This window comes from Physeter macrocephalus, chromosome 6 (assembly GCF_002837175.3).
Source record: "Physeter macrocephalus isolate SW-GA chromosome 6, ASM283717v5, whole genome shotgun sequence".
Classification (NCBI taxonomy): domain Eukaryota; kingdom Metazoa; phylum Chordata; class Mammalia; order Artiodactyla; family Physeteridae; genus Physeter; species Physeter macrocephalus.
In genome coordinates, this window is record NC_041219.1 from 43,957,017 (window position 1) to 43,981,900 (window position 24,884).

Consider the following 24,884-nt stretch of genomic DNA (forward strand, 5'->3'; position numbering starts at 1 on the left):
GCAAAGGGGGAAAGTCCTTGAAGGGTCGGTGGGGAAAGGGTGGTGGGTCTGGGGTTCCTGAGCCGCCAGTGGGTAGGTGCTGGAGAACCCAGGCTGACCAGACCGAGGGTATCCTGGCCCTTTCCCAGGCCTGGGTTCTGGAGTCAGTAGGAGGGGGCCTCGCAGTCTCTGAAGCCCCCAGCTCTCTCCAGAAGGTCCGTGGAGCCAGGGTGAGCCACTCTGTCCTGAGTGCGGTGGAGGTGTCCTGGCAGCCCACCCCCGGAAGGGGCTCTGGTGGGAAGCGGGAGGGCGGGCCTGGAGGTCAGATGGCGGACTCCCTGCGGTAGGAGATGTTGTCCAGCGGGAGGGTGGCTTGCATGCGCTCCAGATCCAGGTGGCTGCCAAACTCCAGCATCCGGATGATGCCCGCCTCCTCCTTGGAGCCTGCCTCCAGGCCCAGGCCCGCGGCCACGGCGGCAGCGGCCACGGCCTCCTCCTCCATCTCCTCTTCCTCCTGGCTCATGAGGGCCAGCTCGTTCTCGTAGCAGAAGGCACTGGGAGGGGGCGGTGGGGCGGGCAGCACGGTGATCTTGCTCTCCTGCAGCTCCCGGGCGGAGCAGCAGGGCGTGCCGGCCACCTCATAGGTCTTGTGGAAGCGCGAGTAGTCCACCTTGTAATGGCTCTTCTCCTCAAAGACCACGGGCTCGAAGCGGTGGCCCCAGAGGATCTCGCTGGCCAGGTAGGAGCTGCGGGCCTGGGTGGTCATGGCGGTGGCCTCCACCATGCCCTCCAGGATGACCACGATCTCAAAGTCCTCCGACTCCAGCTCCTCCTTGCCCATGCCGTAGAGCGGGCTGTCCTCGTCGATCTCGTGGACGATGATGATGGGCGACACCAGGAAGATGCGGTCCAGGCCGATGTCGTAGCCCACGTTGAGGTCCCGCTGGTCCAGCGGCAGGTACTCGCCCTCCTGGGTCATGTAGGGCTTGATGAGCTGGGCCCGCACGTGGGCCTCCACGATGTGGCTCTTGCGCAGGTTGCCCACGCGCCACATCAGGCAGAGCTTGCCGTCGCGCACCGAGATGACCGCGTGGTGGCTGAACAGCAGCGTCTGCGCCCGCTTCTTGGGCCGGGCCATCTTGGCCATGATGGTGCCGATCATGAAGGAGTCGATGACGCAGCCCACGATGGACTGGACCACCACGGCGATGACCGCCAGCGGGCACTCCTCCGTCACGCATCGGAACCCGTAGCCGATGGTTGTCTGCGTCTCCACGGAGAACAGGAAGGCACCCAGGAAGCCGTTCACGTGCATGATGCAGGGCTTGGGGGCCGCCGGGGCCGCCCCGCCGCCTCCCGCCACGGGGGCCCCCGCCACGGCCCCCGCCGGGCCGGCCTCCAGGTCACCGTGGAAGAAGGCGATGCACCAGAAGAGGAGGCCAAAAAAGAGCCAGGAGACAAGGAAGGCCGCGGAAAAGATCATCAGCATGTAGCGCCAGCGTGTGTCCACGCAGGTGGTGAAGATGTCCGCCATGTAGCGCTGCGACTTGTTGCTCAGGTTGGCGAAGTAGACGTTGCATTGGCCGTTCTTCTTGACGAAGCGGTTGCGGCGTTTCCGCCGGGGCACGTGGGCCTGCCCGTTGCGGCTGTGCCCGTGCATGTCCTGAAGCCGGCGTGGTCACCTGGGAAGACGCAGGGCCTGCGGGGGAGAAGCAGACACGTGAGACGCTGGGGAGCGAGTGGCTGCCGTGGGAGAGGCTCTCCAAGGGCCCCGGGAGTCCAGGTTCCAGGGCTGCAGGGAACCCACCAAATGTTGCTCAGAAGGGGCAGAGCTGGACTGGGACCCACGGCTTCCTCCACCACGTGGGCAGGATGTTAAGGTGGTTCTGACGACAGGGTGGGAGCGCCTCCGTGGCCGGCCCAGCTCCGGGATCGGGGTCCGCCAGACCAGAAGCCGAGGCCGCCGGGATCCAGGTCCTAGTGCCAGCCCCTCACCCCCCCGCCAAAACCTCCTGTGCCTGCTCTTCCGGGGGCTCCCTGATGCCCATCTCGGCGCCGCCCTCCCACCGTTTGTCCCAGGTGCCCTGAGCAGAGGAAGTTGTGAATGCTCTGGGCCCCGCTCACCGCCCTGGGTTCAGCCTCTGCCCTCCTGGGTCTCTCGGGGGCCGGACGTTCTCCTGCGCGGTCCAGTTCGGCAGCCACCGGCCACCCGTGGCTCTTACATTTAATTAAGATTAAATAAAATGTTAGCTTCAGTTCCCCGGCTGCACTCGCCCCATTTCAGGGGCCCCGTAGCCACACGTGGCTAATGGCCACCGTACTGGACAGAGCAGATACAGGACGTTTCCATCACTGCAGAAAGTTCTACTGGGCAGTGCTGGGACCCACAGCCCAACGCCAGCTCCTGTCCTGTCCCCAAACTTGTTGGGAGCAGCGGTGGGTGAAGACTCCAATGTGGTGGTCAGGACGGAGGTAAGGGGAGCCCTGATTTTTGGCTCCCGTGCAGGCATCCCTATTTCCATATCACAGGTGAGGAAACGGCGGCTGTCTAAGGCCACACGGCTGGTAAGTGGGTCCAAGTCCAGGCGTGTCTAACTCTTCAGCCCACAGGTGCTGTCAGTATTGCTGAGTTCGCGGTGTGAAGACCTGGGGTGGCGGAAGCAGACACGCCACTACCTAGCTATGTAAACTCAGGCAACTCATTTCACCTCTCTGAGTCTCAGTTTCCTCAGGTGTAAAACGGGGATCAAAACCCTACCTCACAGGACCCGAGGAGACAGTAGGTGCTCAGTTAAAGCCAGTTGCCCTCCTGCCTTCTTTCCTGCTTCCTAGAGCAGGAGGAAGCTGGTGAGAGGCAGGATTTGCCTGTCGGCGTCCCCAGCTGTTTCGGTGGAGGCGGCCTCTCACCCTGCCGGGTGGCGGGCGTGCCAGTTGGGCCCACGGAGGGCAGACCTTCCCCTCACCCTCCCCTCCGCTGGGGCCCCGGGAGAGAGATGGTGCCGCCCAGGGCCCCAGCGGATGGCAGGGCCGGGGCTGGGCCCGGGCCTGGGTTCCTAGTAACGTTTTGGCCCAGAATTATATAAGGCTGGAAGTTTCTATTTTCTGTTCTATTCTTCTTCCTGATCTAATTGTGCATCTGTGGCAATGTTTATACACTTCCCCGGTTCAGGACAACTTGGTTGCCGCAGCAACCGGTGCGCGCCAACGCTGTAATTTAGAGATCAACAGCTTCAGAGCCTGCCTCTTCCCGGGAGAAACTCCCTCTCTCAGCCCAGGGAGAGTGAGCCCTGCCCCCATCTCCTCCCTCCCCTGCGGTCACCCCACCCTGACTCTGGGTTCTCCTCCCTTCCCCCCTTAAAAGGAGCTCCCTGGATCCCACAGTCCTGGATTGAAGTCCCAGATCCACCATGTAACTTGGGCAAGTTACGTGACTGCTCTGCACCTCAGTTTCCTCATCTGGAAAATGGGACCAGTGAGACCCATCAGTCTAAAGACCTAACAGGTAATGTGGGTGTGCAGGGCTTGCCCTTAAGGGGTCATGATTTTAACTGGGCATCCCAGACCCTCTCTGCTACCTCCCCTAGAGTCCCAACAGCCAGGGCTCCAGGTGGGTAGCCCTGAGGGCACTGGGGGCCAGGGGCACCTTCTAGGCTATAAATGGCTTTCAGGGAGGTCTTCCTTCGCTAAATACATCCCTCTCTGCTTTGTCTCACCATCTTGAATGCATCCATTAGCACCACAGAAAGAACCAGAGCCCAAAGGAAGGGTTTCAAGATCACTGATTTCAAGACCCTCATTTTACATCGGAGGCCAAGGAAGCTCAGAGCTGAAAGGAACTTGCTAAGGGTCCCAGAGCAGGTGCGCCAGCCCTGAACAATCACCTCACTTCCACTCCTGGAAGGTCAAGGAGGTGCTCCTGGGAAGAGGAGCTTCCTCTCTGGAGGGGGTTGGGGTAGGACTTCGGGCTAGGGAAGAGAGGGCACCAGCCCGGCCCTGGCAGGCCCTGGACCCACCAGCCTCAGGTTTGCAGGATAGAGGCAGAGGGGACAGAGTGTAGCAACCTGGGCCTTTGGTGGATGAGGAGGGCGAGGCCCAGAGAGGGTAAGGGCCCTGTCCAAGGCCAAACAGGAGCCCAGGGTGCTGCGGGGCCCTCGATCTCTGCCCAAAGGAACTGGTCCTGACCTTGGGGGTTCATCTGGTGCTGCAGGAGAGGGTTCTTCACGGGGATCCCCTCACCAGCACTGCCCACTGTTTCCCATACCTGAGTGGAAGTGACAGGAGTCTCAGCCAAGGCCCAGGACGAGGCTCTGTACGTCCCTACCCCCTACACTCACACCCTCCACTTCAACACTGCCCCCAGCCCCTGCCCTTCCGTCACCCCAATTCCCCATCCCCAGCACCCACATGTAGCCCGGGGTGGGCACAGCTCATCTCCCGGCCCCACGCCTCCTCTCCCGGTCACAGCAACCCTTCCCCGAGCCCCTGCCCTGGGCCAGGCCCGGGGCCACCACCGCTGTGCCCGCTAACTCGGGCGGTGCCCAGAAACATCCACTCCTGGGCCTTTGGGAAAGCTGCCCGCAAGCACAGGCGCTGCCACCAGGTCCGACACCCTCCACCATGGGCAGCCCGTGTGGGGGCGTCCCCCTGAGGACCCTGGGCTGGTGAGGGCCCAGCCCCTCGTCCTCAGTGACCTGCCCAGATACACCACCTCCACTCCATCCATCACCACGGCCCCTGCACAGGAGCGGGAGGCTCAGCTGCCGGCACCACGCGAAGATGACCACAAAATGAGGAGTACGGAGCTCGGCGAGTGCTCGCGGGTCACAGCCGCCAGGAGACGGCCAGCTTTTCTGTCCCTTGTGTGTCACACGGGGCTTCCTGGCGAAGGCAGGACCCAAGGGGAAAGTGTGAAAGAGAAAGGGACATAGATCATGGGAGAGAGGCGACAGGTATTGATAATTGGGTACCATCCTCCTCCGAATATAGATGTTTTATTAAAAGAGAGAGAGAGAGAGCAAGGGTGCCCTAGCCGTTCAGGTGCCTGTACCATGGCTACCATTAAGCGTACTTTTCTGGAAAAAGGGAGCTGGTCTAACCCGCTTGCACCGCAAGTGCCCTGTGTGCGCACACTGGGAAACAGGGTTTCTCTGGTGGAGGCCCGGGGGGCCGGGGGCTCTGGCTGCCTTGCTGGGTGACCTGGAACAAGCCCCTCCCCTTCCCAGCCAGGCTCTCCCTCCTTTCTTCTAAGAGTGCAGCCTGCAGCATCTTTCATGGTGAACGTTCTTTCTTTTTGGGAAATAATGGGGATGGGAGACGCTGGCTGCTTTGTGAAATGTAACGTCCTTTCTTAGACAAGTGAAGAATCGACAATGCTGTGTAAGTTACCAACTTTGTTTTGTTTTGCTTTTAATTTTGCTGTGCCGTGAACATCTGGATCCTGGACAACTAGGGAAACGGAGGCTGAGAGCAGGGCTGTGGCACGTGAGTCAGCAGCTGGCGATGGACGCCTGAGCCTCAGGGAGAGAGTGAAGGTGACCAGCAGGGCTGTCAGCTCGCTGGCACCATCTCTATCCTGCTCCTTGCTGAGGAGTTAGGGAGGGCTGCATCCTGCCTGCCAGGGCGTCCGCAGAGGCAGGAAGACCACCCCACACCTGTGTCCTCTTAGGTTTTCCCTCCTCGCCCACAGCTCCCTTTGCCGGAAAAAAGCCAATAAAGTGGCGGCAGCCTCAGCCGTTTCCCGCAGCCTGGGAAGGCTGTGCAGGCGAATCTCCCCACAAGCACCCCCCGCCACTCGTGGGAGTCACGGTGGCGTCTGCAGGTGCGTCACGCAGGCCCTCTGGCCCCAGACGGCGGCGGCGGCAGCAGCGTGTCCTGTGGCCCAGGCGGGCTGGCCATGCCGCACTCAGCCCCTAGACGGTGGGCGGGAGGGAGGGGGCAGAAGCGTGCGTAGGGAGTGCTCCCCGCCCCCCACAGGCCTTCAAGCCCCCCAATGATGTTGGGTGGGACAGCAGGGGAGGCGGAGGGACTTGCCGGAGGTCACACAGCTCAGAGTGGGGCCCAGCTGAACCCCTCATCCCTCTCGGTGGCCGCCCTCAGAGAGGGAACACTCTGGAAGTGCCAGCTCTATGCCAGGCGCTGTCTGGTCCCTCTTGCTGAAACATCACTACAACTCTCTGTTAATTTAACAAGTATTTATTAAGCACCTACCACAGCGACAAGCAGGGTTATTATTTCTCTTCCCAGCTGAAGAATCACAGGCTGGGGGTGGGGGTGGGGGAGTAGGGATGGGGACGGGGTCACACAGCAGATGTGGCAAAACCGGGATTCCGACTCAAGGCCTGGGTGGGTCCAGGTCCTGGCTCACCCTGGTCCCCAGCTTCTGGCCTTCCCTTCACCTCCCACGATGCCCTGTTCAACCCGGACCCCCTCATGCCTCTCCCCAGCTCTCCAGCCTCAGCCCGAGCCCCCTCTGTTCTCTGAAGCCTTCCGTGGCTGCACTGCCAGCCGCCAGCCCTGCTTCCTCACAGCCCCTTGACCCTCACTCGGCTTCTTTTCAACTTTATGAAAATAATGTGCTGGTTAAAGCCTCACATTTGGGCCTTTAGCCAACACATTAGGCTCTCAGGCTCAGCTCTGTCAACCTCCTAGCATGTCCTCCGTGGACCTCGGTTTCCTCACCTGCAAAACGGAGATGACGCTAACAGTATCTACCTCACCTACGTAATAGAAACATCAGCTGAGGGTTCAACAGGGCATTGCAGGTAAAACGCAGTGAATGAGATGAGATGAAGAAGATGATGATGACGAAGATGACGGTGTAAGAACACTGGCCTGGGAGACCGGAAACCTGGCTCCAAGTCCTGGCTCCACCACTAACTGCTCCAGCCAGGGGCTCCTTCTCTCCATCTGCAAAATGGGGGACCGTAAGTGCTCTGTGGCCAGAGAGCTGGGAAGATGTAATGAAGCAAGAGCCCAGCACAGAGTCTAAAATAAGGCGGGTGATCTGGTGGGTGTTCTTGAGTTTCATGAGCCCCACTCATCCCTGAGTCCCTCTTGGGCCTGAGGGGAGGCTGCCTCTTCTACCAGAGGGCGCACCCACAGGGAAATGGGCGCGGTGCAGGGCCCGGGGGGTGGGGGAAAGAGATTTCCCTGGGGGAAGTGGAAGGAATTAACACCACTGCCCCATTTCCCAGCCTTGCGAAGAGCACAGGGCCTGCCCCCAACCCCAGCTCTGACTGAGGCCTCTCAGGCCTGGACTACCTGCTTTGGCGGGGAGGGTCCTTTCATCTCACACACACGGGGATTTGGAGGAGGGAAAGGACTTAAGTGCAGGCAGCTGTGCTCCTCAAAGAGTAAGAGGCGGCTAAGGATGGATCTAGCCATGGGGGTGTCCCGTCCTGCCCACGGTCCTCTGCAGGCCCCTGTCCTGCTCCTCACACCCTGGGAGGTCTGACTACCTTCTCTCGATGAATCTCCAGAGCCCAAATCTTCCCCCTCCCAGGGCAGTGGCTCTGACTCTGGAGTCTCTGTACCACTTTCCAACTGTGTGACCTTGGGCAAGTTACTTAACCTCTCTGGTCCCTGCACGCCTCATCCTTAGGTGGCGCTAAGAGTATTCCTTACCTCATAAGATTATTCTGAGAGGTAAATGGGATCATGCACAGGTGCCCAGCACAGAGTAAGTGGTTGGTAAGTGGTACAAATCACTTCAGAGGCTGAACAGTCCTTCCCTCGATCCCCTCCCCTGGATTTCAGATGTCATGCCCCGGAGCCCACCCGGCACCCATCATGCGGCCCCGTCCAACTTTTCTTCCAACACCAGCACTAGGGAGCAGGTGAGTGAGAGCAGTGGCCTCAGACTCTCACAGAGCTGGGCCAGAAGTGGGCTCAGTCCCGTCTGGCTCCAGCAGGATCCTTGACCTCTAAGCTTCAGTGCCTTCATTTACAAAGGAACACAGTAATGCCTACCTTGCAGGGTGGTGTCGTGAGGACCAGAAGCAGATTGTCCACCGTCATAAAAGTGCAGGCCACACCGTGGGGGCTCAACAGACTCTCTTCCTCCCCCTCACCTTCTTTTGTACCCCGAAATCCCACTGCACACGTGGCCCCTCCCCCACTGGCCAGCAGTGTGACATTGCGAAATCCACACGGAGCATTTAGTATGCACTTGCTCTGTGTGAGCACTGTTCTGAGTGCTTTATGCTGATCAATTCCTGCCATCCTCATCATGACCTCAGAGGAAGTTTCCGTTTTCATCCCTAGTTTATTTATTTAAAAAATTTTTTTGGCTGCACCACGTGGCTTGCAGGATCTTAGTTCCCTGACCAGGGATTGAACCTGTGCCCCCTGCTGTGGAATTGCGAGTCCTAACCACTGGACCTCCAGGGAATGCCCCATCCCTACTTTAGAAGTAAGAAAAACAAGGCACAGAGAGGTTTGGCAACTTGCCAAAGGTCACACAGCTTGTAAGTAGTAGAGCCAGGATTTGGAACCAAGCAGTTTGATGCCAGAGCACATTCTTTAGGCACTCTGCTCTCCTGCCTCAGAGAAACACTGTCGTATCAAAAGTTTCTTCCACTTAGTAAACAATTATCACGCCTGCCCTCCTTTGTGCCAGGTTCTGTCCAGCAGGTCCTACTGGGAAAGGGGAAACTGGGTCATAGGGCAAGTTGGAGCCAGGAACTGGGTCCCTGATTTGAGGTCCAGCCAGAGCCTAGACACACAGGTGACTCTGGGCTCCAGAGGGGCTCTGAGCAGTGTGGGATGAACTGGCTCATTCCTCCAGCTCTACACCACACCTCCCAACCACTCAGCCAGCCAGTGAACAGGTTGAGAAAGCAAATTCCCCAGAATGTCCAGACGGACCTTCCAGTCATGGCCAAATGGCAGGAGCTGGTGGCTGGAGGACGGAAGGGCCACTGCTCCAAGCTGCAGGTATGCCCTGTGCTGCATTGCTGACTCCTGGCCCCTGCCCCGATAGATGGAGGGCTCCCTGCCCCCAAAGGAGCTTCTTCTATTGGCCAGATAGTCCCACCAAAAAGGCCCCCCCAGACACCTTTGCCCTCTCCCTACAGGAATTTGAAGGCAAGAGCGGATCCCCAAAGGCTTCTCTCTTCCAGAACCACCTCTGCTCCCTCACTGGTGGTGGGATTCAATCCCCCACTGCCTTGCTGTGGCTTCTAGGGACCTGCTCTGCCGCATGCTCATCCCTCACAGGCACTCACTCGGTTACTATCGCACACTTGCTGCGGGTCAGGCACAAGCTGTGGACTCACGCAACTTATGCATCGGTTGGAGAGAGATGCTACACACATAACAAGCATTTGCACAGGCGGCAGCCATAAGCTGTGGTGAGCTGCTCGAAGGAAAATCATGGTGTGATGTGAGAGAGAAGACAAGGGGCCGTAGTTCGATGGGGGTCCCGAAGGCCTCTTTGAGAAAATGACATTTAAATTGAGACCTGAGTAGTAGGTGGGAGCCAAGACAATCGGGAGAATTGTGTAGCTGTGTGAAAGGGGGGTGTAGAACGTTCCAGAAAGAGAATCTGCAGCAAGGCCAGATAGCAGGACTGAAGTGAGCAAGGGGGAGAGTCGCCCAGGATGAGGCCCCAGAGGTGAGGGGTGGGCAGGGTTTCAGAATTCATCCTCATTGCTGTGGGAAACGGGCAGGTGGTGAGGTTTTGCCTGGTTTGATCTATTAAACTTTCATGTGACATCTTTAAGACAAATAGGAATAAGCTGTAATATAATAAACCCTTGTGTATTCACCACCAGGCTTCAAAAATAAAACATCCTCAATATGGCCCCAGTGGCACCCCTGCCCGTGTCTGGCCTCGGAGGCCTCTGCTGTCTGATCATGGGGCACACACTGGGATGAGATGTTAGGATGCTTTGTGGGGCACAGTGGAAGCTGCAGGCCAGCGAGAGGGCCACCGCTGCTGCCCAGGCGGCTGAAGACGGTGGCTTGGAGCTGCCAGGGTGGTGGCAGCGTTGCTCAAGAGAAGTAAAGAGACTGGGGACACATTCTGGACAAAGAGCCCCCAGGTGTGGCCATGGGCTGGGTGGGGGGCTGGGAAGAGGGGTGTCAGGAATAGGTGATGGTGAGATGCTGAAAGAGGACCAGTCCCTAGTGTGCAGTGGCCTTGGAATGTCCACATCGCGAAGTCCACGGCATGTCAGCCCCCGAGATCCGGACACAGTTAGACTCATTCGATCGCGCACACCTGGATGAGGCCGTAAGTTGTAAGAGTGGATGAGATCGCCCAGGCAGGGATGCTGGATGGGAAGAGAAGAGGGCCTCAGACCCAGCCCCGAGCATCTCCGGCACGCGGAGGAGAACCTGCCTCAGCAGATGGAGGCCAAGGGGCAGGGGGAGAGGAGTAGCAGGACAGCGGGGCCCCTGAAGCCAGGAGAAGAGGGAGTTTTAGCAGAGTCGCCCCCTTGGCCCTGACCAGCCCAGACCACCTAGGCCAGTGGCGCCACCTCCTTTTCCCCATTAGGATGCTCCCTCTCCTTGGCCAAAAAGGGTGAAGACTCCTCATGGGCAGAGGAAAAGGCAAGGTGCTGGGTGGGGTTGGGGGGGGGGCGGGGGGCAGGAACAGAGGTGACTTCAGCACAGCCCACAGCTGCCCTCCCGATCCCAGCTCCCCAGCCAGGGGTGGGTGTGATCACTGCCAGCCCCTGCCCCCATTGCCTCATCCTGGGCTTCTCAGCAAACAAGACTCCAGGAGCTGGAGCTGCTGGCCCGGGAAGAGGGTCTCCCAGAGTTTGGGGAGTGGGGGCTGATGCCCCCTCACTCACACAGGATTCCCTGAATTCTCTGCTGGGCTCACAGGCCGAACCTAAGAAGAGGTGTGGGGAGGAGGGGGAGTGGGTCAGGGGGGTCAGAGCCAAGTGCCAGGGCTAATTCAGCCAAGGCCACCCGGGGCAACTTCGGAGAGCCATGCAACTGCCTGTGACGCTTGTGTGGGCTCTGGGCCTGCAGACATTCAAGCACTCGAGGAGCCAGGCGCCTGGTTTGCCCAGCCCAGACTGGAAGCAGCCCAAACACGATGGCACACCGAGAAGCCAGGAAAAAAGGAGGGGGAGCCCGGTAAGAAGCGGTGTAGGTCTTCAAGATGTGTTTTTAAGTGAAAGAAGGTAACCGTGATGAACACTGAGCATAGTATCTACCATTTGTATAAAAAAGGAGAGAAAAGAAATTTATAGGTACACATGTTTGCTTTTCTGTGCTTGTCTATGGATGGAGACCCAGGAAACTGGTGACACTGGCTGCCTCTGGGGAGGGGAAGCAGGTGCCTGGGGGAGGGGTGGGAGGAAGAATTCTCACTGTATTCCCGTTTGTGTCTTTTTAATTTTAGAACCATATGAATGTATTACCTGCAAAAAAAAAGAGACACATAGGAAGTTTTAAAACTAGTGTGTACCTATGCGTATTTTCTGAGAAGGGTCATAGCATTCATAAGGTCCTCAAAAGGGACTGTGATCCCTGAAAGTCTGAGAACAAACACTTCACTTTGGTACTGAGTGGCCATGGAAAAATGTCTTAACCTCTCTGAATTGCATCCATAAAAAGGGGAGGAACACCCCCCACTTCATAGGCATGTTGCCAAGATGGACAGCGACAGTGGAGGGTAAGGGGTTATAAACTGTAAAATGCAAAAACCCTTTGTGAAGGGGCTGACTTACCATCCCCTCCAGTCCTCTCTGCAGCCCCCTCCAGGGCTCCTCTGAGCCCACGGACCTCCCAGCAGTTCTGATGGAGGCCGCTGGCTCACCCTTGCCTCCCTCCTCGAGTCCTCCAGGCCTGAGGGCCCCTCTGCGGGTTGCCCCTCTCCCAGCCTCTCTATTCAGAACCCATGCGGTGTCCAGGCTCAGCCGTGACTAAAAATACCACCCGGCCCCAATCGCCCTCCGGAGACAAGCAGATTTGGCTCCTGCTCCAGTGTCTGCCGGGCGTCTAAGAGGCATCACAAACCCAGCATAGCCAAGATGGAAGGATCGCCCCTCCCCTGCCTTCCCCATCTCTGTCTGTGACCTCCCGGGGGCGCTGCTCAGGCATCACACCTGGGCATCATCCTTCAACCCTCCCCGAACCCAAGAGGCATAATAATGGTATGATAACTAACATTTAGTGTTTACTCTGGGCCAAGCCCTGGCCACTCCTTTGACCCTCACGACACCCTGGAGGTGGGCACTGTTACCTTCATCCCCACCGGGAGTTCAGGAGCTTCCCCAAGCAGGTGAACCGCAGGAATGGGACCTGGACGCGGGCCCCACACACCCGGTCCATCCAGCCTGCAGCGCCCTCCCTGCCACAAGCCACGTCATTGCCGACAACTGCACGGGGTCCTCCCTGAGCCTCCCTGCCTACGCTCCCCGTGCAGTCCGTCTCCACACGGGCTGAGGATCCGCGTCACTCCTCAGCGTGGAGCTCTCGGCTCCCCACGGTGCCGTCCTGCCCTCCAGTCTCCTCTCTCCGCTCCCACCCCGACCCCCAAGCCCCGACCACTCGGGCCTTTCTTCTTGTCCCTCTGGGTCTGTCCGTTGGCTGCCCCTTCTGGATAAAATCCTCCAAGACGCCACTGCTCACACCTTCCTACCATTCAGGTCTTGACTCAAAGGCTGCCTCCTCCAAGAGGCCCCCCAGGCATTCTCCCTCTGCGTCCTGATCTTCCTCACAGCATTTATCCAGTCCAAACTGATTTCACCCACAATCTCCGCAAGTGCCGGGCCCTCAGCTCTCTGCTTCACCCCTGAACCCCAGTGCCTGGCACAGCGCAGACACTTAACAAACATCTGACGACTGACAGAGAGACGAGATAATTTCAGCCTGTCATAATTCCCGTGAAGGACCTAAGCAAGGGTGATGTGACAGAACGTGACCAGGGAGGAGCTATTTTCGTCACCAGAGTTAGGGAGAACCTCTCAGTGGAGGTGGCCTCTGAGTGGAGACTGGAAGGAGATCTTCTGTGGCGCTGGAGTGGGGCAGGACGTCCAGGGCCTCGGGCCTCGGCCTCGCACTCCTACGGAGCACTGGCTTCTCGGCAGGTGTCCTCCCAGCGGGGCGCCCATGGTCCTAGGCCCATAAAACAAGCTCCAAGGACAGGAGGAGGCAGTGCCGGGGCAGGGCCAGCAGGAGAGGGCGCAGCAGACAGGCCTCGGAAGGGCCAGACAGCGGTAGGAACGTTCCCGCTCATCCACAGCCGTGAGGGACTGTTGCTATCAGAATGCCTACTACGTGCAGGCAAAGAGCTACGTGCTCACCCGTCATCTCTGACCATCTGCCAGCTGGCTCCGGAGGCCAGAGACTCACAGACTCCTTTCATTCATTCATTCATCACCCTAAAAATATGCTGAGCTGGACGGGCAGCCGACCTCCTGCCTAGTATGTGTCCAACACAGCCCAGTGCCTTCCCTTGGAGGGCACTCCATAAGTCATTGTGGAATGAATGAACACTTATTGAGCACCTGCTGTGTGCTGGGAGAAGAGACATGAGTAAGACACCACCCTGCTTTGCTGAGCTCCGCATGTAAGTATGTGAGGAAGGAGGAAAGGATCCTCACGGCCAGAGGGCTTGGAGAGAAGGTCGCCAGAAAGACATGCGGCAAACAGAGAGCCCAAAGACAAAGAAGGGCTGGGCGAGGCAGAGAGCGGGACCTAGGCCCCAGGGGGGTGTGGTTGACCAGGAGGCTGGGGGCCTGGAGCTAAGTGGGCTGCTGGGCAAAGGAAGGAAGGTCTGAGGACAGAATAGCAGCATCCTGCAATTCTCAGCACTTATATTCTTAGGAACCAAGCACCCTGGAAAAAAGGAATCTGGACACTCAAGCCTCTCTCAGTGTTGCCTCCAGGATTTCTATACAGGGCAGTAAATTTCAGACTTTCTGACCAAGACCCAGACTAAAATCATATTGTAGGACTTCCCTGGTGGTGCAGTGGTTGAGAATCCGCCTGCCAGTGCAGGGGGCACGGGTTCGAGCCCTGGTCCGGGAAGATCCCACATGCCACGGAGCAACTAAACCTGTGAGCCACAACTACTGAGCCTGTGCTCTAGAGCCCACGAGCCACAACTACTGAGCCCGTGAGCCACAGCTACTGAAGCCCACGCACCTAGAGCCCGTGCTCCGCAACAAGAGAAGCCACCGCAATGAGAAGCCCGCGCACCGCAACGAAGCGTAGCCCCCGCTCGCCACAGCTAGAGAAAGCCTGCGCGCAGCAATGAAGACCCAACGCAGCCAAGAATAAATAAATAAATAAATCTATATATTAAAAAAACATATTTTACATTGCTACTCATCATACAATACAGTCCATATATTTTAAGAGATGAAACAAGAGCATCACAAAATAATACCCTCATTACATACAGGTGCTTGAAATTTCCTTTTTTTAAAAATTAATTTATTTTATTTTATTTTATTTATTTTTGGCTGCATTGGGTCTTCGTTGCTGCACGCGGGCTTTTCTCTAGTTGCGGCGAGTGGGGGCTACTCTTCATTGGGGCACGCGGGCTTATTGCTGTAGCTTCTCTTGTTGCGGAGCACGGGCTCTAGCCGCACTGGTTTCAGTAGCTGTGGCACGCAGGCTCAGTAGTTGTGGCTCGCGGGCTCTAGAGCACAGGCTCAGTACTTGTGGCACAAGGGCTTAGTTGCTCCGCGGCATGTGGGATCTTCCCGGACCAGGGCTTGAACCTGTGAGTCCTGCATTGGCAGGCGGATTCTCAACCACTGTGCCACCACGGAAGCCCGAAACTTTCTTTTTTATTTCATTAAAAAAAAAAAAAAAAAAAGCATAAGTGGTGGACTCAACTAACTCAATTTCACAACCACGAATGGGTCAGGACCTGCATGCAATTTGAAAAGCACTGACTTTCGGGGTGCTTAGGAGCTGTGAATGGGTTGAGATGGGATCTAGGGCTTATCTTGAAGCTGCAACTGACCATTCTTGGATCATGGGCTTTGGGGGCACACAACTGTGGGGAGAGTTGTTGGAAGTCAAGGGGGAATATTTGCAACAGTCTGTTAGATCCTTAGGGTCACAGGACCTCTGCACTGCGGTCCAAACAACAGGGACTCTGGGTTCTGGGTCCAATCCCTTCCCTGGCCCTGTATTAGGCCCCGCTGCTATCCCCCTAACAGATGCCATTCAGCAGTTGCTTGCCCACCTCCCATGACAGGGAGCTCACCCCCTCCTCAGGCAGCTCCCCAGAGTGTGGGGAGTGAGGCTCTGCCGTGCTATTAATGCAGCTGGTGACTGTAAGCCCTTCCCATGGCTGCCTGTGTGTTCTCTCTGTCCCCTGGCCTGTCATCTCAGGGACCCAGGCCAGCTCCAGCACGAGGCCACGGCCTGCTCTCTGCCCCACTCGGTTCCCTCTCCTCCCTGTGGCCCGGCTCCTGCCCCATGGCTGGGCATGGCCCTGGAGCCCAGCCAGAGAGAGGCTCTTTCCAAGGTCCGGTGGCCTCAGGATCTGCAGCTGCACAGCCTGGTGCTGGTGCCCGGCCAGGCCTGCCCCCACCCCGGCAGGTCTGGAGGGCTCAGCACAGAGGTCAGGTGCTGACAACACAGCCAGAGGAGTAGTGTCTGAAGGTGATGACCGGGGACCTGGAAGTCTGCCAAGAGTGGCCACTGAGGGGTCAGGACACACAGAAGCTCATGTCTACAACAGGCCATGTTATACTCCCAGGCTCGGGAGATCTTCCCAGCAACCCGCAGATGCAGAGGCACAAGCCCGCCCTATGGGTCAGGCTCAGAGAGGTGAAAAGGCTGCCTAAGGTCACACAGCCAACTCAGGGGTAGAGTTGGACTTGAACCCAGATTTTCTGTTTCTCATCCACAGGTCTCAGCAGGGACTACTGAGGCCAGAGGAAAGAAGCCTTGGGGGAACAGGCTAGATTCCTCAGACCCCAGAGTGAAGAGCCAAGGCCAAAGTGGGAGGCAGGTATCAATTAGCAGAACCCTCGAGACACAAGTGGGCTGCCCCGGGAGATGGTGAGCTCCCCCTCAAAAGGGTGTGAGGGGCTCTGATGCCCATGTGTCAGAGTGACTGCAGCCCCGTCTGCCCCCGGTTCACGTCACCCACAGCCAGGGCCCCTCTAGCTCCGTGCCTGCCACCTCCCCTGTATGGCCTCATGGAGTTCTCCCATTGCTGACCCCTATTCCATCTGTCCCCAGGCTGAGTGGGCACCTTAACTCTTCGGCGCGGGGGGCGGCGGGCTAGACTTCTCAGGCCTACAGTGGGAGACGGGAGGCTCCTTCAGGGAGTTTGGGGTGCGGGTCGGAGAGGAGCTGCAGGGTGGTGGTGGGGAAAAGACTTCGCTGGGGTGTCCCAGAGGCCAGTAAAACTTGGTGCCAATTCTGCCACCAAGGCGAGGTTGGGCAAACTCCCCTCCCCAGGCCTCAATCTCCCCATCAGTAAAATGGGATCAGCCCCTCACTGTGCATGTACCCCCTCCTCCCCGGCCTAGCTGAGGTCCCCTCCCATCCTTGCTGCCCAGGTGGAGCTGGGATGGGCTCTGAGAACAGGTGGGGCAGCAAAAGGAAGAAGCCAGGCACTTCCCCCCACCATCACCACAGGTAGCCCCTGTTTCACAGAGGAGCAAAACGAGGTTCCCAAGGGGACGGTGACCTGGTTAATGTCACTCGGGATAAGTGAGTGATCCAATCCCAGGCCTGCCTTCCTCGCTCAGCTGCACCCACCGTGACAAGGGGCTGCTGCCCCTGCCCCTCTCTCTAACCTAGGGCTTTTCGCAGGAGATCAGCTCATCCCCTGCACAGATACAAGGAGGGTCTGAGGGAGACAGAGGTGTCGGCAGCCCTGGGAGAGGGGAGGCAAAGGGATCAGAAGGAGCCCTGAGCTCTGGTCCAGCCCCAGCTCTGTCACCATCACTGTGTGACCTTGGGCAAATCACTGTGGTCTCTGGGCTCCATTGCTCCACCTCCCAGCAGAGTGCTAGAGAAAAAGCAGACACAGGAGCAGACCAGCACTGCAGGGTAGGGGTGGGGAGAGCGGCCTCCTTCATCTGAGACCAGGGGCTGTTTCTGCGCAGCTGCACCCACGCCCCACCGCATCTCCCCGCTGCCCTTCTGAAGCCCCCCACCGCCCCCCACCCAGGCCCACCCAAGCAGGCCTAGACCCAAGCTGCCGGCTGACGGGTCACCATGGCAACGCCAACTCCCTACACAGCACCAGCTGGGGTCTGGACCACCAAGGACCACCTTCCTTGGTGGCCTCTCTCCTTGACCTGCCAATGCTCCTCATGGGCACCTCCCCCTGATTATAGGCCAGATGTTCCGGCATCTGGCAGTAGGGCTGGTCAACGACTGGCCAGGTAGTCACAGGCAGGAGTGGGGGAACTGGCGCAGGGAGAGGAAGGGGAGCCCCAGGCTGGACGGGATGCCCCCTCCCTCCCTCAGAGGCCAAATGGAGGGTCGCAGAATGGCTAGAACTGGGACTGGGTGCATTCCCAGGGGGACAAACAACACGTGGCTCTTTCTACCTGTTGGACCTGGGGCAAACTCTTGCTTCTCATTGAGCCTCAGTTTTCTCACCTGAAAAGTGGGAGTGATGGCCTTCAGAGGGTGGCGGGGAGGTTTGAGTGAGATCATGAATATAAAGTCCAGCGTAGAGCCTGGTACATTGGACCTTGTCCCCTTCCTGCAGCTGGACCTCTGGGAAAACCTTTGTCACCCCAGCGGCCAAGCAATAGCACCATCTATCCGAGCAGTTCGCGTGTATCAGATGTGAGTGAGTGGATGCGAGTGTGTGCAGAGAGAAAGCATGTGTGATAGTGGGCCAGAGAGTGTGCGAGTTGGAGGGCGTGTGTGTGTTGGGAGGAGGTGAGGCAGGGAGATGCATGCGCCGGGGGCCACCGGGGCTGCACCCCAGCGTTCCTCCCACCCATTTGCCTGGCCCGTGTGTCCTGAAAAGGAACAGGGGTCTTAGAACCAGGTGAAACCCATCAGTTCAAATTGAGTCCAGTCACTTTCCATTTGTGTCCAGCTGGTCCCTCCCCCTCACTGAACCTCAGTTTCCCCTTCTGTGAACAGAGGGACCCACCGATGCCCCAAGTCAGGTTCGACACAGGGACCAGACGGCGGGCCGCAGGGGCAGAACTGGCCCCGGCCTTTGGGAAGGGGGGGCTGGGACCTGGAGCAAGCTGGAGCGTGAGCTCCCCCGTCCCCCGGCTGCACCCCACCCACCACCCCGTCAGGCCCGTGTGCGCGCCTGCAGGAGCGCGCATGTGTGACTCAAGGTCTATTCATAGCTGAGCTCCACCAGCTGCAGCGTCACAAGCAGAGGGGCCTCAGCCCATATTATTATTTCAATTACCATCTGAATTAAAAGTTTGAGCAGCGATCAGCCCACGTAGCGAGGAGAAGAGGGAGCAGGAGAAAAATCAAGATGAAAAGGAGAAGAAGGGCTGTGCTCGGAGATCCCCCCGCACCCCAAGGAGGACTGAGTCGCTGAGGAGGCTTAAAGGTTATGCCAACCCCCAGGATTCCTGCCCCCCCTTCTCCCAGGGCCCAGGGTCCTCATGGGAATGGGAGGAGCACTTTGAGAGACAGCCCAGCGGCAGCTACTTTGTAGAAAGAGATCATTTAGTCCAGATTCTTGACCACGCGGATGGGCGTACTAAGCTCGGAGAGGGTGAGGAACTGACCTAAGGTCACACAGGGAGCCACACCCAAGGCTGCTGGCTCCAAGACCCTCTCTTGCCAGACAGGTCCCGTCTACAGTTTCTCCTGACCTCACAGGCTGTATGACACTGACATCTGTGGATGGCCCTGGGGCAGGACCAGGGAGGACAGAGGTGGACCTGCTATCCCTGCTGGTTTCTCTTCCTGCTCCCTTCTCCCTGTTCCCAAGGCTGGCTCCCTTACCCACAGCCCTAGCCTAGAGCCAGCACTCTCAGCCCTCTGCCAAACCACCCAGCAGTCTGCACCCCCAGTCCCAGACCTCACTCCACCATCAGCCCAAAGGCCCCTCCTTGCCCACTGATGCAGGGGACAGAGCCCTGGCTCATATCTAACTCTCTAGTCAGCTTTGGGCAGGCCATTCTTTGTCTCTGAGCCTCAGTCTTCCCCTTTGTAAAATGAGTTCTCCCCTTGGGCGCATGTCTATTTCTATGTCTTCAGAACAGAGCCCTCATGGGATCTCTGAGGGGGTGTCATGCTCTGGGGCGACGCACCACCTCCTGCCAAGCCCCAGCCCAGGGGAGGGACGACATTTTCCACTCTTTCTTCAAGGAAGTCCCAGGGACAGCCCCAGAGAATCAGACTGGCTCGGACTCAGACCCAGGCTCCTCCACTTCCCTGCTGTGCGACCTTGGACAAATCACAGACTCTCTGAGCCGTGGCTCCCCCATCTCTAACACAGGGACCTCAATTCGACATTGTGGGGTTGCTGGGAGGGTTAACTGAGAAGGAATTTACAAAAGCTCCTAGCCCAATGCCTGGCACGACGACGTGAGTTTCCTTACTGGGAAGCCGGTAAGTGATGGGTGCTGCTTCCCAGCTCCTCCCGGGGGTATCAAAGACTCTTGAGATTTTGAAGGTGGGGATGTTATTCAACCTCACCCATAAAGCCGGAGTCACCAGGTCAGATCGCTGGCAGGTACGCACTTGGTTCTGCTTGAATAGCTCCGGGAATAAGGAGCTCACTATTTCACAAAACATCCACAGATGCACCTCCAGCTCTGGGAATCTTCTAGAAGGGGCCATAATCTTCCATCTTAACCCCAAATCCAGCCTGTCCCTGACTGGGACTGCCTGAAACTGCCTTGAAAATGAGCCTGAAAGAGAGCTCTTCAAATAGACCAAGTGAGGGATGGGAATAATGGCCAGGGATGGTGAGGATGGGGCAGCCAGGGAGCAGGAAGGGAACAGGGAGGGGGCCAAAGTGAGAACTGGGCCCTCAAAACTCCCGGGTCCTGTCCGGGCTGGCCACAGTCTTCCACAGGAGGTGTGTGTATCTGCCTGTCTCTCTGTCTACTTCCAGGCAGGGCTGGGAGCCAGGAGCCCTGGGTTCAGGCCCCAGCTCTGCTTCTTCCACCCCCAAACCATCAGTGTGACCTTGGCGGGGGGGTCCACTTCCCTCCCTGGGCTTCGGTTTCCACTTTTGTAAAACAAGGGCATCAGACCAGTGATTTAAGTGCCAAGCCTTCTGTCTGAACTGAAACACTCTCCTGCCAATGGCTGTGTCAGCCTGCCCCCCACCTCTAGCCCAGCGTGCCGGGAGCCGTGGGGCCCCTGAGTGTCCGGTTTCATGCCAGAGACCCTGTCTCTTCCCCCGTCCCCCTCTTTCGTGTCTAGTACCTCTCTCACATCTAGGGCTTTTGAGGGTTCTATCGCCCCATTTTACAGGTGAGGAGATGGAGGCATAAGGAGGTAAAGTCACTTGCTCAAGGTCACGGAGAGCTGTTCACAATTCAGGACTCCTCCTCTGTGCCCAGGAGAGCCGCAGGACTCAAGGGCATCTTTTTTCAGGAGAGTCCTCAGGATCCTGGATGGCCAACAGTTCTCGATACAGATGTGGACTCTGCATGGCGGGAGGGGGAGGGGGCTGCCCAAGGTCACACAGCAGAGCAATGACAAATTGGGGTCCTGAACCCAGGCTCCCTGCCTCCCAGGCCTCCCCTAGCCAGGGGGACAGCAACATGGCCTGACCTCCTGCCCTGCCCTGGGATCTCCGAGATTAGAGCCCTTGTTCTGCCTCGAGGCCTTGCCTGGCTGCTCCCGGAAGCCCCCAACACCTGGGACTGAGGGGGAAGAGTGAGCAGGAAGACAGGAAAGAAAGTTGAGGGTTGGCCGCTTGCCCCCCGGCCCTCTGTCCCTCCCTCTCCTTCTCTCCTCGTGCAAGGGGAGCGGCGGTGATGTAATGCACTCGGCTTTGGTCCCGATGCCAATCTCAGAAGAGAGACGACAGATTGCGTGAGCCAAATTTGGCATCCTAGGGGGAGAGGCATGAAAAGTGGAGATGTGGAGGAGAGGAGCGAGGAGCCTGGGGAGGTGCAGGAGAAGGCCCCCTGCCCAGCAGACCCCGAAATGCCTCCCTCCTTCGACGCCGGCCCCCGCATCCTCCCTAGCCCACCTGGCCTCGGGGCCTCCCCTCCTCACTCTGAGAGGCCGGCCGGGCTGCTCCTGGGACCCTCCAGGCCTGGTGCTGCCAGCCCTGTCCCCCCCCAACACACCGCTCCAGCTCCATTTCCCACCGCCGCTAGTCTCCTGGTTACCATGTTGCTGGTTGTCATGTCGCTTACATGTCCTCGTGACTCAGTGGTCCCCGCAGAGGGGCCCCCTCCTCCTCACAACCCCCTCAGCACACGCCCCCGCCTCCCCCAGATCCACATTAAGAACCAGCCCGCCCTGTAAGCCTACACTGTTCCTCCTCCCCTTCCCTCTTAGATCCTAAGCTAAGAAATTTTTTCACGGCATCTCCTAAAGCTACTTTATTCTCTGCTCCGCAAACATCTGTTAAGAACCTACTATGCTCCAGGCTTGTGTCAGCTGCTTCCAGAGACCTGACATGGTCTGTAAATCACTTGGCAACCCAAGGAAGTCAGTACCATCATCCCCACTCTCCAGTTGAAGAAACTGAGGCTCGGAGAGGTCAGGCCAGCTGCCCAAGGTCACCCAGCAGAAATTCAAGGCCAGCTTTGAATGCTCCCAGTCACCCCAACACTTTTTATGGGAGAGGCGCTTCCCTTTCAAGGGTAACCCAAAGGTTCCTGAGGAATAGCTCCCGAGCCCCAGCTCCCCCCTCTAATTCTGGGTACTCCCTTTCTTGGTCAGCCTTATTTCAGGCCATATTCCCCTCTCCCCATTAGCTGTTCATCTTTCCAAAGATAAAATGAGTCCTTACTCCCATGTGTTCAGCGCTCCCCCAGCCTGAACAGCCCTCAGCTCATATGAGCCCAGGCGCCCCCTCCTCCCCTTGGAGGTCAGTGGGACAGGGAATAGTGTCCTCATTCCACAGATATGGAAGTTGAGGGTCAGGGAGGAGAGTGACTTGTCCACCGTGCTGGTTCCTCAGCTAGCTGAGCTGATTTCTAGAAGCTTAAATGGAGGATATACAAGGCCCACTGCCCAGCGTGGAAAACCCCAGAAAGAGCCCATCCTCCCAGTGGAGAACAGAGTAGAATATTCTAGGTTCAGTCCTCCAGACTCCCATTTGGCTATGGGTCAGCTCAACGGCCAACAGCCTTTGCTCCTGCCATGTTGCACCTCAGCCCTTATCCCACCACCATCTTCGACGTTTTGTTCCCTTCATCCCAGGCCAAGCCAGGACCACCGTTTGGCTCTCAGGCCCCCCAAATCCTGCCAACAGCTCCAAAAAGCCCCAAAGCCCTGGAGGTCACAAGACTGGATGTGGGGGAGAAGCAGAACAGACATTTTCCACACACACACACACACACACACACACACACACACACACACACACACACACACGGGTCTGGCTCCTCTCTGGGCCTTGCATGCGTGGCTCTTAGGCCTCCCTCCCTCAGCGCCCCGTTCCCTCAACCTGCTTCTTGACATCCTACTTCGCTTGAGGCCCTCACCTGCCAACTCAGCCAGGCCACCCTCCACCTGTCTCTCCCCCTCCCCCACCCTCTCCCCATCCCAGAGCCTAGGCTCTGGGGGCAAAAGTGTCATGTAGATGCTGGTCGGGGGACACTGCACACCGGCACCGTTGCAGGGAAGTTTCCCTACTCCAGGGCTCATTCAGACCTCTCTTTCCCTGGGGTTCTCCGTCTGGGGAGGGAAAAGCAGTCTTGCCTCTCTCCACAGCCTGTTTCCACCACTGTGCAATGTGAACTGCCTTCTTCTCTGGATACCTGTCCACCAACCCTAGGGTCTTGGGGTCCAAAGTAGGTGCTCAAAACATGAGAAGTGGGATTTTGTTGTCAGGGCCATTTGCAAACAGGCTGCAGTTGGGGAGGTGAAAAGGAGACACGAGTCACCTGCCTTGAAACTCCTCCAACCCAGTGTGACAGCTGGGGGTGGGTAGAGGCAGGGAAAGGTCATGGCCGGGGCAGAAGGTCAAGGCCCCTTTCACTCACCTCTACTTCCCTTCCTGGCAGAAACCCAGATCTCAACGCTCCCGACAACGGACAGATGACAGAGCTCACCAGGTCCCGGGGAGTCGCCTGACCGCGCTGAACGCACGCCTGGCCGCGGGAACCCGGGTCAGGGATAAGGTGCTGGGCGGACGGGGACCGAGCCGCCAGGCCCTGGGACACACAGACACGCACGCGGCCGGACAGACGGACGGACAGCGCCAGCGGCGAGCGCGGGCCCGGCTTACCGCGGGGCGCAGGGTCCGACGAGTCTCCGGGAGGCGGCGAGCGGGCGCTACATCCCAGGCGCAGTCGGGCGGGCGGCGTCCCGGGCGGGGAGAAGGGTGTCCCGGCGCCCCCTCCCCGCGAACTCGGCGGGCCGGCCCCGCCCCCCCTCCCCGGCTGCCTGTGGGTCTGTCCGTCGGTCCCCGGGTCTCGCGGTCTCCGGGCCGTCCCGCGCCGCTCCCTGCGGGCCGCCCAACTTTCAGCTCTGCCCCGCGCCGCGCCCTCGGCGCCGCCTCGGCTTCAGCATCGTCGGGCCCCGGGCCGGGGCTCAGAGCGCGGGGGTCCGGGGACCCATGGCGCTGGCGCCCCCCGCCCCCGCCGCAGGCGCCTTCCCTCCGCCGCCCCCACTGTTCTCTCGCTGTCACTCCGCGCTGTCCCCCGCCCTGCGCTCCGCTCCCTGCCCCGCTGCGCTCGCCTCTGGCCCCGAGACCCCCGCTGCCAGCCAGCCCCGGCTCTGCCGCCACCTCCCCCGCCGCGCCCTCGGCTCTCTGTTCCTCCCGGTCTCTCCTGCCCGCCTCGGTCTCTCGGTCTCTCCCTGCGGGTCCCTGTCTTCGTCTCCGTCGCCTTCCCAGTCTGTCCCCTGCCTTCCTCTGCCCCTGCCCTGTCTCTCCCCTGCGCGTCTCTGTCTCTCTCTCTCTCCCTCCCACTCTCGGTGCGGCCCCCGCAGTCTCGGACCCAGGCCCCCGCCTCTGCCGCGTCCCCGGCTTGCCCGGGAGCCCGAGCTCCCGCCGCCCGCGGCGCGCCGAGAACTCCCAACTCGCGGCACGCCGCCCGGCTTTGCGAGACTTTCGCCCCTCCTCACACGTGACCCGCGCCCCACTGCGGAGGCCGCGCGCCCCCACCCCCAGCCCCGGAGCCCCGGGCGGCCCGCGGGGCCCGGCCCTGCCCCTTCTCCTCAGCCTAGCCAGGCATGACACCCCCTCCCACCCGCCGGCCGCGCGGGCTGAGCACGGGCTGGGGGCCGCGTGGTCCGCTCCTGCCCGAGATCCTGCCCGGGTTTTCCTCCTCCCTCCGGGAGCGCTCCTCCCAGAACCCATTCCGAGGTTGCGCTCCCGGGTTTTCTCGCCCCCCAGGGGCAGGTGGAGAGGGTTCCTCCGTACTGGGAAGGGAGTGGGTGGGAGAGGGTCGGTACCGGCTTCGGTAGCGCCGGGCCACTCCTCTCTCTGGTCCCCTTCCCCTCCTGAAGAACGGGCAGTTAAGGACCCTACACACCCCGCTCCGGGAGACGGAGGTGTGGCCCTGCTGGAACGACCCTCACAATCAGCTAGGTAGCACCGCCCCGTTTTACAGACTGGGAGACTGAGTACCAGAGAGGGTCACAGGCTTGCCCAAGGTCACCCACAGGTGGCAGAGGCGGGTCAAACCCCAGTCTCTCTCTGCGTCCCCATTACCCCCGAAGTGTCTTTATGAGGGAGGATCGCGCCCTTTTCCTTCTCGCCCTGAGTGCGCTCAGGTCTGGGCCCACACTCTGGACTGCAGGGAGAGGACCCCGGCGCCTCAGCCCCTGGTGAGCCAGCCACTTCCGTGGCCATCCTGGCACCTCACTCCAACCCTCCGAGGACGCAG

The 24,884-nt window shown here is 59.2% G+C and overlaps 1 protein-coding gene across 2 annotated transcripts; it reads right to left on the bottom strand.

Annotated features, from left to right (window-relative positions):
• Positions 1–24,023, bottom strand: KCNJ4 (potassium inwardly rectifying channel subfamily J member 4). Of its 2 annotated transcripts, none has more exons than XM_007111723.4 (2): positions 23,282–24,023; positions 1–1,678 (listed from the first exon to the last, which is right to left on the bottom strand). In XM_007111723.4, the coding sequence occupies exon 2, from the start codon at positions 1,637–1,639 to the stop codon at positions 302–304; it is 1,338 nt and encodes a 445-aa protein (XP_007111785.2). In that variant the 5' UTR covers positions 1,640–1,678; positions 23,282–24,023; the 3' UTR covers positions 1–301. The 2 variants fall into 2 exon arrangements, with proteins under 2 accessions (XP_007111785.2, XP_028346422.1); XM_028490621.1 differs by lacking the exon at positions 23,282–24,023 and adding an exon at positions 12,581–12,782.
• Positions 24,024–24,884: the final 861 nt, after the last annotated feature.